At 38.5% G+C, this 13,577-nt stretch overlaps 1 protein-coding gene across 1 annotated transcript in view; it reads left to right on the forward strand.

Annotated features, from left to right (window-relative positions):
- The window catches only part of PIWIL4 (piwi like RNA-mediated gene silencing 4), a gene marked incomplete at its 5' end in the record, with an annotated part of 54,367 nt that overhangs the window by 15,824 nt on the left and 24,966 nt on the right, over nucleotides 1-13,577 (forward strand). The window contains 6 exons of the mRNA XM_081327706.1: nucleotides 238-359; nucleotides 2,733-2,813; nucleotides 4,566-4,763; nucleotides 6,439-6,550; nucleotides 7,589-7,712; nucleotides 8,780-8,897. Coding sequence (XP_081183832.1) covers nucleotides 238-359; nucleotides 2,733-2,813; nucleotides 4,566-4,763; nucleotides 6,439-6,550; nucleotides 7,589-7,712; nucleotides 8,780-8,897 — 755 coding nt within the window. The remainder of the gene's footprint in view (nucleotides 1-237; nucleotides 360-2,732; nucleotides 2,814-4,565; nucleotides 4,764-6,438; nucleotides 6,551-7,588; nucleotides 7,713-8,779; nucleotides 8,898-13,577) is intronic.

Raw genomic sequence — 13,577 nt, forward strand, 5'->3', positions numbered from 1 at the left:
TTCAAACCCTCACCTTTATCTTTCATTACTCATTGTTGGCACAGAGTGATGTTGGCACACATACCTTTGCTTTATTTAATGGCAAGATAAAATTCTCCTCTTCATAAAAGGGTGTTTTTTTTAAAGCCCTACAAGCTTTTATTGGAAAGCAACTACCTGGAATGAATTGTACTATAATACGGTTTGTGTAAGATCTTTTGCAATTGAATTTGAATTACCATATTCTCTTCCTCTTAGGTCACAGAACTATCTTGTGAAACTCGAAGAGGCGATAGTGTAAAGATAACAATCCAATTAACTCACCAGCTATTTTCAAGCAATCCTATATGCATACAGTTCTTAAACCTCCTCTTTAAAAAGTGAGTTTTTATTTTTTGGGGGTGGGGTATAGAGAGAAGGAAGTCCCAGTTTTAGACTAAATTCTTATTCAAGTCCCTCATATTGGCCTTTCTTCAAATTTTGCAAGGCAGAAATAGAAGTTAAAGCACTTCTCCTATATTGCTTCCAACCCCTAAATATCTATAAAGAAATTAAGGAGTCCCTGCGGATTTTACTCCACTACTTGTTGCTGACTGTAGTGGGAGGTGCTCATGTTTGTGTCAAAGCCATTGAGCCAGCACTGTCCAAAGACATTTCCACAGTCATGTGGCCAGCATGCCATCATGGAGCACCGTTACCTTCCCACCAAAGTGGTAACTATTTATCTACGCGCATTTACATGCTTTTGAACTGCTATGTTGGCAGGAGCTGGGGCAAGGAACGGGAGCTCATCCTGTCACATGGCGCTCAGGACTTGAACCTGGGCTGCTGGCTTTCCAGCTGACAAGCCCAGCGTCTTAACCACTGAGCCACCACATCACCCTATATATCTATGGAGATTCTCAAATCATTCAGGACATGGTTGTCCCAAAAGTGCTTTTCCAAAAGGCAACTGGATTTTTTGGGTTTTTTTTTTCCTTGAAAACATTTCACTTCTCACCCAAGAAGCTTCTTCAGAACTGAATCGGGGGGAGCTCACAAACTCTTTGAGTAATTGGTTCTATTATTGGATTGCTCTTATGGTTAGAAAGTTATTCTCAACACCGAAGGGAAGCCTACGTTCTCAACTTTGTCCATCATTTTTGTATCTTGCACTCTGGAACCAAACAGAAGAGGGGTTCTTTCAGCTATTTAAAGAGTACTATCCAATCCCTTGGTTTTTCTTGTGGGCTACAATTTGCCAATACCTTTAAACTATGTTGAGAGAACGTATGATAAGTTCTAATCCAGGATTCATCTCTGTTAGCTTTTTTTTTTCAACCTGTTCAATTTCTCGGAATCCTTACGATACTATGATCATATGAGAGACTTGAGTATGGGGTTCTGTGCAACGAGATGCCGTTCTAGGGTGCTAAAAGTAAGACCTTGCACTCAGGCAGGAACAATCAAACGCATAGGTACAGATTAGGAGGTACCTGGCTCAACAGTAGTAACTGTGAGAGGAATTTAGGTGTCCTTGTGCATCACCGCTTAAGTACGAATCAGTAGTATGCTGCAGCTGCCAGAAAAGCCAATGGAGTTCTAGGCTGCCTCAACAGTAAGACAGCATCAAGATGCTGGGAAGTGAAAGCACTGCTTTATACTGTACAGGTGAGACCACACTTGGAATGCTGTGTCCAGTTCTGGTTACCATGATTCAAAAAAAGATGCTGAGGCCCTAGAAAGGGTGTAGAGAACAGCAACAAATATCCTAAGGTGTCTGGAGGCTAAATCACACGATGCACGTTTAAGGCAACTAGGCATGTTTAGTCTAACAAAAAGAAAACTCAGGGAGACGTGATAGCAGCTTTCCAATAGTTGAAGGACTGTCCAGAGAAGAGGGCATCTCTTTATTCTCCATAGCACCTGAAGCAGGAGAAGAAGCAATGAGTAGAAGCTCATCAGAGGGAGATTCAACCTGGAAATGAGGAGTAATTTCCTGACAGTAAGATTGGTTAGCCAGTGGAACAGCTTGCTTCCTGAAGCTGTGGATCACTAGAGGTTTTCAAGAAAAGATTGGACAACCATTTGTCCTGGATGGTATAAGGACTCCTGTTCTGGGCAGGTGTTGGACTAGACTAGAAGAATCATTATGATTCAATACCTAGAACTAGACACACTAAAGTAGAAATTGGAATGATTTCTCCTTGTGATCAGGAGATTATTTTTCACCTGAAGCAGTCTGCAGCAGAGCCTATATAGGATGCAGATTGGAATCATATCCTCTCTTTGATAGATAGTAAGGAAGATTACCTTGACAGAAATGTACAAGTTCCATTTTGCAAGTGTCCGAGATAAAACTAGACAGAAAAGAGTCACACAGGTACCTCCCTAATTCAGTATAAGAAGTGGGAGGAGGTACTGCACAATCAGACTTGCAGGATTTAAGTCAGCCTTACCCAGATAGACCTAGACCAGGAAATCAACTCCACAAGAAGACTAAAACAGTTTTTATTGAGAGTGGTAGCAAAACAGAAACTTGCTTGCGTTTCTCTATCATTTCATCCAAGTCATTGGTAAAAAAAATATTGAAAAGTAACGGGCCAAACCTTCTAGCAGTCGAGTTTGATGAGGGATCGTTGATGAACGTTTTATTTTAAATACCCGATTAGATTGCAAAATGTGCATGTTTCAATTTATCAGTGCTGCAATGATAACAATGTTTGCTCCCGTACACTAATACAATATATATATATATTTATATTTAATACCAGGGTTTTACAAAAGCTGTCAATGTATCAGATTGGACGAAACTTCTACAGTCCTTCTGATCCAGTGGAAATCCCTCAACACAAGTGAGTCAGCTAGCTCATCTTGAAATGTTTGCCGCCTAAATATTTCTGTGGCAAATTTAAGTTATTTTATCTATGAAGAGCTCACTATCTGTTGAGAATTTTTTCCCCAAAGTTATCCATTAATCTGATTGATGCTGTTTTATCCATAAATTATTCATAGCCTAACGTTGTGAGGTAAGCTGTGCTGATGGATGAGAAGTAATCCAAAATGAACCAGAAGCTATATAGGTAGTCCTCAACGTATGATCACAATTGAGTCCAAAATTTATGTTGCTAAGTGAGAAATTTGTTAAGTGAGTTTTGCCCCATTTTACGACTTTTCCCGCCACATTTGTGGTTCTTAAATTAGTAACACGGTTGTTAAGTGAATCTGGTTTCCCCATTGGCTTCGCTTCTCAGGAGGTCACAAAAGGGGATCCCATAACCCCAGGACACTGTAACTGTCATAAAGGTGATCAGTTGTCAAGCATCCAAATGTAAATCACATGACCATGGGGATGCCGCAATGGTCATAAGTGTGAAAAATGGCCATACGTCACTTTTTTTCAGTGCCGTTGTAACTTTGAACAACCACTAAATGAACTGTTGTAAGTTGAGGACTACCTGTACATGCATAACATTAGCTAAAGTGACTTGATCCATTGTTTAACTAATGAATATAGTTTTCTCAGTCCATAAACCACACTGAGTTGATCCACATGATATGCTTAACTGCTTAGGGCATGAGTTTCCAATTTTTTTGGCTTGCCTGGGTAGCAATAAGTAGACAAAAATGCCATATCCAGTCCAAACATCTGGCTGACTGTGAGCAACTGGAATAATAATAATAATAATAATAATAATAATAATAATAATAATAATAATGTCTACAAATGCTTCTCTCTCCCCTTATTAATTGATTTATTTACTCTATCCCTGGACCACTGTGTCTAATGGAGTCATAAAAAGGTAAAGGTTCCCCCGCACATGCGTGCTAGTCGTTTCTGACTCTAGGGGCTGGTGCTCATCTCCGTTTCAAAGCCGAAGAGCCAGCCCTTGTCCGAGGACGTCTCCGTGGTCATGTGGCCAGCATGACTAGACGCCATAGGCGCACGGAACGCTGTTACCTTCCCACCGTAGTGGTCCCTATTTTTCTACTTGCATTTTTACGTGCTTTCGAACTGCTAGGTTGGCAAAAGCTGGGACGAGTAACAGGCGCTCACTCTGCTACGCGGCACTCGGGATTAGACCCGCCAAACTGCTGACCTTCTGATCGACAAGCTCAGCATCCTAACCCACTGAGCCACCGCGTCCCCATATAAACCTATACTCGTAGTAAAACTCTTCGTATAAAACAGAACAGGCAATCCTCATAAACTCCAAACAATCAAATGAGAGCAACTGCCAACATGCCATCTGACTCGCCCGTCAAACCCCCTGCAAAAGAGGGCCCTGGCCTTCCCCCCCCCCCAACCTTGCAGTTACATTAAGGCTCCACTACATTAAGGAAGTCACGGCTCCTTTGGCCATCTGTGTTTGATTCTCATGTGCTCAAAGAAGAGAGTGACGTTGGTGTTAGATTTCGTGACATTCTTCTTAATGCAAATGTAGTTTCAGTGTGTTTCTAGATGCCTGTTTTCTAGTTCAGAATGTTTCATCCTTCACTTTTTTTTTTTACTTTGCATGTCTATGAATGTTTTCTTCTGTTCTCTCCCTGCCGCTCAGAGTCTGTGTAAATAGACTAACTCGGAATTTTTCCCCCTCCCTTTTTAGGCTGACACTGTGGCCAGGATTTGCCTTGTCCGTTGGGCACTTTGAGAACAAAGTCATGCTCTGTGCAGATGTGAGCCACAAAGTCCTTTGCAGTGAAAATGTTTTGGAGTTCATGACTAATCTGTATAATAATTCAGACAGGGCACGTTTTGCAGAAAACTGTGAGAAGGAATTGGTGGGGCTTATTGTTCTTACAAGGTACAGTTTACCCCTTTGGAAACCGTGGCATCTTTTTAAACAGTAGTAACTTCATGTTCACTTCAGTTGCTAACTTCATCCATTTAAGAGAATTTTGACTGCTAAGCTTGTAAGCCGCCCTGAGTCTTCAGAGAAGGGCGGGATATAAATGGAATTAAAATAAAAAAAATAAAAATAAAAAATTTAGTAGTTTTGTATTGCAGCTTTTAGAATTTACCTACATAGGAATCTGGGGACATACTAAGATGGCTTCTGGGTAATTAATACCTCTTCTTCACCTAATTTCTTTTTTCCCCCTGTGTTTTGTACTATTTATAATTTTAAAGTTTTTTTATATTAATAATATTAATTTCTTTGTTTTGTTGTATGCTGCCCAAAGTCACTTGATTGGCTGGCCAGACTGATTGATTGATTCTTCCTTAGGTTTATGTGTTGCTTCAGTCATAAAATTATCTCTTAAGCAGCATTCGTTCCAATTCAATAACAATATAAAAGTAATACTGTCTGCCAAATAAACAATATAATATGCAACAAATACATCAACTTTTCCTCAACCTGGTCAAATCACATCAATTTTATTATTTTACTAGCATTTTAAATTCTTTCAACTAACCAAGGTACTACAATTCACATTCTAAGAACAGAAATTAAGTTTTTCTCATTGTCTTTCTTGGATAAGCCCACTTATTATTACTATATCTCATGCTTACAACAATGCTAATTTGGGTTTGAAAAGTATTTCACCCTCTTTGCAAATGATCCAGAAATTTTACTGACCACTCTAAGCTAAGAAGTAATGTTGGGAAGAGGCAAATCTATTTTTATAACCATTTTATTTGCAGACATTATTATTATTTTCCTTCTTGCTGTTTTTAGAACTGTTTTTCTCCTGCAGTGGGAAAAAAATAAATCTTGGCTGGTTTTATTTTGTTTTAGTGATGCTGTTTTATCCCTTGTAATGTAAATAATACTTTTATAATGTTATTTTGATATCTACAAGGATAATTTTTTAATTACTTCATAGTAGGAAATTATATACATTTTATTTATTTATTTATTTATTTTTATTTTTATTACATTTATATCCTGCCCTTCTCCGAAGACTCAGGGCGGCTTACAAGCTTAGCAGTAGCCTTCATTCTATGTATATGCCTGCTTGTTAGGGCTTTCACACACACCCCAAGCGGCATTATTACAAAGTCAGCTTAATTGCCCCCAACAATCTGGGTCCTCATTTTACCTACCTCGGAAGGATGGAAGGCTGAGTCAACCTTGAGCCTGGTGGGACTCGAACCTGCACTAATTGCAGGCAGCTGGTGTTACTTAAGGAGGCATCAGCCCACTGCTCCACTGCTCCACCAAGGCTCTTATTCATAAATATATGAGAAGGCTAATAAATAAAAATATGTTTTTTTAAAAAATCTGGACCATCAAATTAACAAAACATAAATCAAAGTAGTTATAATGCCTAATTATGCTTTGTCTCTCCTGAAAAGTGGCAGCATGTTTTTTTTCACAAAAGAACGGGAATTTTCTCTACACTCCTATATGTTATCATACTTAATGACCTACCATTCATTTGATTTTTGTGGGTGTGTAGAAGAAAGAATTATGTCAGGGCACATTAGAGAATACATAGAATATTTAGATTTATTTTTTTTCCTTGGCATTTCAGGTACAACAACAAAACATATCGTATTGCTGATATTGAGTGGTCTATAAAACCAACAGATACATTCCAGAAACGTGATGGCACTCAAATCTCTTATGAGGATTACTACAAACAGGTAATTGTGAATCTGGATATTGCATGAAGACTATGCTCCAATGTTTGTACATAGAGTATTGACTTATAATTTCTAGCATTCCCAAACTGGTCACACATTAGCCCAGAGTTATAATTCAACAGATCTGAAGGATAGCAGATAGGTGGATAAAAATGCCAGATCTAGAAAATATTGGGTTATGCATTGCTTTGTATTTAAGTGGAAACAAGTAGTCCTCAACTTACGACCACAATTGCACCCAAAATTTCTATTGCTAAATGATACATGTGTTAAGTAAGTTTTGCCCCATTTTGCCACCTTTCTTGCCACAGTTGTTAAGTTAATAACAGAGCTATTAAGTGAATCTGGCTTCCCCACTGACTTTGATTGACAGAAGGTCACACAAGATGATCACATGACCTCAGGACACTGCATCCGTCATAAATATGAACCAGTTGGCAAGCATTTGAATTTTGATCACATGATCATGGGGATGCTCCTGAGATCATAACTGAAAAATGGTCATAAGTCACATTTTTCAGGGCCGTTGTAACTTTTGAGCAGTCACTAAACAAACTGTTGTAAATCAAGGACTAGCTATATTCAGAATTCCTAACATCTTTTTTCAAATCTTTAATCATTCATTGTTTTCTTAGAATTATTGAATTGCTAAGAGCCAATCAGATTATCATAGGAAAAGACAGTTTCTTTAAAGATAGACAGGTAATTCAGGAGCTCTCTTACACACTTTAAAGCAGCCTTATGTGTTCAGATCTTGAGTACTGCACAAACCTAGAAATCCTAGGAAAATAGCTATAAAAATATAAGAGAAATCAAGTTAAGTCAATATATTAAGTACTTAGGAAACATATTAAGTATTTAGGAAAACAACATGTTCTGTTAACAGTGAAAAATGCCTGGACTTCAACTCCCAGAATTTTGGGAATTGAAATCCAGACATCTTAAAAGTTGCTAAGGTTGATGCACACTGAACTATAGCATCAGGGATTTGGAATGGAGCTGACTAGTTTTCTTCTGACCTTATATTTCTATCAACAGCAATACGATATAATCTTGACTGATCTGAATCAACCAGTGCTTGTTAGCCAACTGAAGAGTAAAGGCAGCCATTCTGCTGAGCCCCGTGTGGTGCATCTAATCCCAGAACTTTGCTACATGACAGGTAAACCAATGTAATTTGGCTCATTCAAACAGCCTTTAGCATTCTGAGCTTGTCTTTAGTCAATTCTGCGGTATTCAAAAATTAGAGATGACGTTTCTGGTCAAATCAAAGTTTGAAAAGAATCTAGATACGATCCAGTCTGGGTCAGTCACCTCTGGTCCCGGTGACTGACCCAGATTGGATTTTGCAACATTATCCTGAGACACATATATGAGACTATAGACAGACTATAAAGAAAGCACAGGATCACAATTCGGGTTGCTTGGCAACCGGTTCAGCTTTATGCTGATTGCAATGTCCCACAGTCATCTGATCATGATTTATTTATATTTTTTGCCAATTTCAGGCATTTAAATCCTGGTTTCTGGCAAAAAGCGCCCATTGAGTAAGCTTGTTTTTTTTTCTTGCAGATGTTTTATTACCCAGAGTAGGTAATATTAGCAGCTTCAGCCCCGAACTACAAATATTCTCCTGATCCCCAAGCAGGATCAGCACCTTGGAGAGTTCCCTGCAGGTGACTTACTAGACCTCTAATCAAGAGATCTCTTGTTCCAGCATCTATCTATGACCATGTGAGACCTCAAATGAGCTATGAAGAGTAAGGGATTTGCTAGGTGGACAAGTGCTTGCTGTGACATTAGAATTAAGAGCCTTACTCATGTGTGACTGGGAAGATACTATGGAGGAGTCATCTGGGTCTGAGCTCTCAGATGAAGAGAGAAGATCTCAGCTACGTTACAGCATGCACCTGATTTTAAAAATCAGCTCTGGTTAACACTTGTATAGGAGACCCCTAAAATTCCAGGCCAGACTGGAGGAAGGCTGTAGCAAAGCGTTTTTGGATCAGCATCAGGAGTAGGGCTTCGCCTTTTATCTCCTTACATCCTCTGGCTGGGGAGTTATAAAATACTGAAAGCTAAGCTTGAAGTGGGAAGACCTCTGGTTGATCAGTTTGGACTGTAATGACACAATATCTCTGATTCTTGGTTTTCACCATTCTTTTGATCCTGTGTGCTGCATACTGATTTAGTGCTTAGTAAAAGTATTCCCCATTTTTTTTATGTTAGGGCTTAGCAGACATGCAACTTCAGACTTTCGCTTGATGAGAGATCTCGCCCAACACACTCACTTGCCCCCACAACAGAGACATCAACAGCTGTCTAGACTTGCTGACGATATTCAGAGGTAATGTTCTATCAAGATTGGTTGCTGTCAAACATCTGACTGTGATGAGCAGGCTCCATAAATTCCACAAGCACGAAGCTGAAGACACCAGCCTGAAGATGACGAGTGGGACCTCGTCAAAATGTCGCCAAGACACCCTCAATCCTACATGGGAAAAGACCCGAATACGTCAAGACATATCTATATATCTATATCTATATCTATATATCTATATATCTATATCTATATCTATCTATCTATTGTATATATAGATATAGATATAGATATAGATATAGATATATTATAATAATAAGTTGCAAGGGACCTTGGAGGTCATCTAGTCCAACCCCCTGCTCAGGCAGGAAACCTTATACCATTTCAGGCAATATATATATGGTAAAGGTAAAGGTTCCCCCGCACACACACACATATGGAACGGTGGCTCAGTGGGTTAGGACGCTGAGCTTGTCGATCAGAAGGTCGGCAGTTTGGCGGGTCGAATCCCGAGTGCCGCGTAACAGAATGAGCGCCTGTTACTCGTCCCAGCTTCTGCCAACTTAGCAGTTCGAAAGCACGTAAAAATGCAAGTAGAAAAATAGGGACCACTACGGTGGGAAGGTAACAGTGTTCCGTGCACCTTTGGCATCTAGTCATGCCAGCCACATGACCACGGAGATGTCCTCAGACAAGCGCTGGCTCTTGGACTAGCACTTTTTTTTGCTCATTAGGGTAATTGGATATTTAAGAGGTCATCAAGATATAAAACAAGGCGTTTCCATTCTATCGCAATTTGCATATCTATCTGATCCCTGGCAATGATAAATTTGACCATTACTGATTTGTACAACAGCATGACTTGCTTTCCAAGGCCTACTGCAGCTTCTCACTTCTTGTTTATGGTCCTGGAAGGGATCCAGATGGGGAAATGATTTACAAGTATGTTAATAAGTATAAGAACAGCTAACACATCTTGTTTCGGGAAAGAGTCATGATTATATCCTGCTTGAACTGACATAACATGACAAATGACTAGATGTTTTAAAAAAATCAGCACGCAACCTCAACAAATGAGGTTTTTATGATGGAGCAAAATCACCCGTGTCTCCTGCCAAGCCAAGTCTCACCGAATTCAAGATTCAGTTCACACAGTTTTTACAGATTTGCTTCTTTATTTTTAACCACCAGATGGAGTTAAAGTATCGTCAGTTTTCAGACACAAGGGCTACTCTGAAACACAAATGACTAGTTTCACACCAATTCCTTCAGAACTGAAAAATACTCTCCGGAAATGTCTTATGCTTATTATTTGTTTGTTTGTTCATTTATTTAACTGATTGATTTAATGTTATTGATTAGGTATATGCTCACTTTTAATTTAGAAGTGAAAATGGCATACTTTATGTAGGGAGTCCTTCCTATTTTTTACGTAAACAGCTACCCTGCTTGGCTGGTTGGACTGAAACAGAGACTACACCCAAAGTCACTCTGAGATCTTGTATGGTTGACAATGAAGCCATCTGTGCCAGGCATTTTGATGAACAAGTTTCTAAATTTCTGGCAATACTGGTAGAGCCAGCGCTTGTCCGAGGACGTCTCCCTGGTCATGTGGCCAGCATGACTAGATGCCAAAGGTGCACGGAACGCTGTTACCTTCCCACCGTAGTGGTCCCTATTTTTCTACTTGCATTTTTACATGCTTTAGAACTGCTAGATTGGCAGAAGCTGGTATGAGTAACAAGCGCTCACTCTGTTACGTGGCAGTCGGGATTCGACCCGCCAAACTGCCGACCTTCTGATCGACAAGCTCAACGTCCTAACCCACTGAGCCACCGTGTCCCTGTCCTAGCTCCTGCCAAACTAGTAGTTTGAAAGCATGCAAATGCAAGTAGATAAATAGGTCCCACTTTTTTATATATATACAAGTTTTATTGATTTTTAATATTTATATATACATGTATTTGTGAAACAATGTGGTTGGGTAATTAAAATAAGAAATAACCATTTGTAAATAGTTCAGGTTACATCAACAGAGATACCCCCTCTAATTCCCTTAGTTATTACATAGTCAAAATAAGCAAGTTAGTATATTTCTAGTTATAACCTAGTCAATCAACAAAATTCAAAATATATTTTCACTAATACATATCAATATCCTGTTTTTAAATTTTATCTAATTGCAATAGGATATTCTAGAATAGCCTATAGTATATTAAAAAAACTTAATTTTGGGTAACCCACAATTCCCTATTTCAATAAAAAATAATTCTTTTGTCTACAAAACTTATATTGTTCATTACAAAACATTGTTATGTTTTACCGTTAAAGTCTAATTTTCATCTTAGCAAATCACCAGTTATTAGAAATATATTTTTTGCCTTAACCGTTCAACAATTATTAAAATGGTATCTTTTATATATAAAATTCTAGATTCTATACTATATTTCAAAAATAGCCACTGAATATTCTATAAGGCATCTTAACCGTACATCAATTATTAAAATACTATCTTTTGATATGTCATTCCAAATTCTATAATATAGTTCGGAGTTATATTTCCTTTACAAATCTAAAAGCTAAATGTAAAATCAGTGATATTTTTTTAGAGATTCCCTTTAATCCATAGAAAGATATTTTTATAGTCTATCTTTAGGAATCCCAAAAGAGAAACAAGTTCAGTCTTTTAAATCTAACTCTTGCCTTCCTTTTGTGCCAATCATGCTTCGCTCTTGGTATCTTTAAATTCTCAAATGTATCTTCCTTTCTTCTTATACCCCTTATTTGAATCCGGGGAGGGTATCCAAATGTCAGTTTTGCAAGGAAAATGTCCCCTTTGTAACCATTGTATTTTTGCTTTGGTAGTTCGGTTTTTGGTGGGTGATATAATTGTCATTAAATCAGTCAAATCTTTTTGTTCTTCCAATTCTATCTGGGTTAGGTAGAAGGTAGTAGCTGGTATTATGGTTGTAATTTGATTAACTGAATTCTCAATATAGTGTATTTGAAGGCTTTTAGTGTCTTCACTCTTGGTGTTACTTTCTTCCGGTGCTGTTGTTTTTTGGCTTGTAAGTTTTGTAGTTGCTATTAAAGTTTGGACTTTCTGTAGGTTGCTTTTGTTGTTCTTTGAAATCTCCTATTTTAGTATTAGTTTCCACTTCTTCTATTTGGTTTTGGGTTATCTTTTCCTCATTTAAAGTCAGAGTTTGATTTGGTGGCTTTAAATTGTCAGATTTTTCTTGCAGCTTGGCTTTAATTTGCTCTGTCATTGCCAAGATCGTGTCCAGTATCAGTTTATAATCAAGTGGTGTGATGTATTCATCCATTTCGTTGCTGTTTGCAGTTAAATCTTCCATGGAGGCTATTTTAATAATAGTCAAAGGTTTTCCACCTCCTGAAGAGTTGTATTCAGTGCCAGGTGTTCCCACACTTGTCTTCAAGGACAGCTCTGTTATTCAGTCAGCTCTCACAACAGAAAAAGGAAATTTACTTGCTGTACCAGATTTCGCCACAAGATGTCATCAATAACATATAACATACAATGTAAGAGGTTTGGTTTTTTTTTCCTTTTTCTTTTTCTTTTTCCAAATTAATATAGGTCCCACTTTGATGGGAACATCAGCTCTCTGTGAAGTCATGCTGGCTACATGACTGTGTAAATGTCTTTAGACAGCACTGGCCCAGTGGCCTTGTAATGGGGATGAACACCGTCTACTCTAGTTGGCAATGACTAGTGGAGTAAAATCCACAGGGACTCCTTTACCTTTTAACTAGGCTTATGGATTTCAACCTCAAGAATTGCAAAACAAAAACGTGTGTTTGAAGAAAATGGTAAAAAAATGCCGTGTCTGAACATTGAAAAAAATGCTAAAGCACTACACACCAAATGTGGTAGAATCGCAAAAATGAAGCTTTGACTGAACTCTGATAATTTGCAAAACTGGCAAACTGAGAAGAATGAAATGGGTAGAGTTGCTCATCCCTAGCCAGAAATGATAATTAACATACTCATTGTTAATTGTTAAATTCATTGTCTAGAAAGAGTACAGAGAAGAGCAACAAAAATGATTAGAGGACTGGAGGCTAAAACATATAAGGAACGGTTGGTAGAATTGGGTATCTCTAGTTTAATTAAGAGAAGGGGTGACATGATAGCAGTGTTCCAGTATCTCTCAGGGGCTTCCACAAAGAAGAGGGAGTCAAGCTATTCTCCAAAGCACCTGAAGGCAGGACAAGAAACAACAGATGGAAACTAACCAAAGAGAGAAGCAACCTAGAACTAAGGAGAAATTTCCTGACAGTTAGAACAATTAACCAGTGGAACAACTTACCTCCAGAAGTGGTGAATGCTCCAACACTGGAAGTTTTTAAGAAGAGACTGGACAGCCATTTGTCTGAAATGGTATAGGGTTTCCTGCCTGAGCAGGAGGTTGCACTTGAAGACCTCCAAGGTCCTTTCCATCATCATCATCATCATTCATCGCACAGTCAGCCAGATGATCAGACTGGATTTGACATTTTTGTCTACCTATCAAGTCCTTACCAAGGATCTGGGATAGGCAGATGTGGATGTTTGAATTGATGGTATTACAGATATCGTTGCACGATGGAAGCAGTTCCTAGTAAGGCTGCCTTTTGCAATTGACTGATGGCGAATTTGTTAATGCCAATGGTGTTCAAGTGGTGTTCCAGTTGTTTTGGGATTGC

The sequence above is a fragment of the Vipera berus genome (assembly GCF_964194415.1).
Source record: "Vipera berus genome assembly, chromosome: 4".
Taxonomy (NCBI): domain Eukaryota; kingdom Metazoa; phylum Chordata; class Lepidosauria; order Squamata; family Viperidae; genus Vipera; species Vipera berus.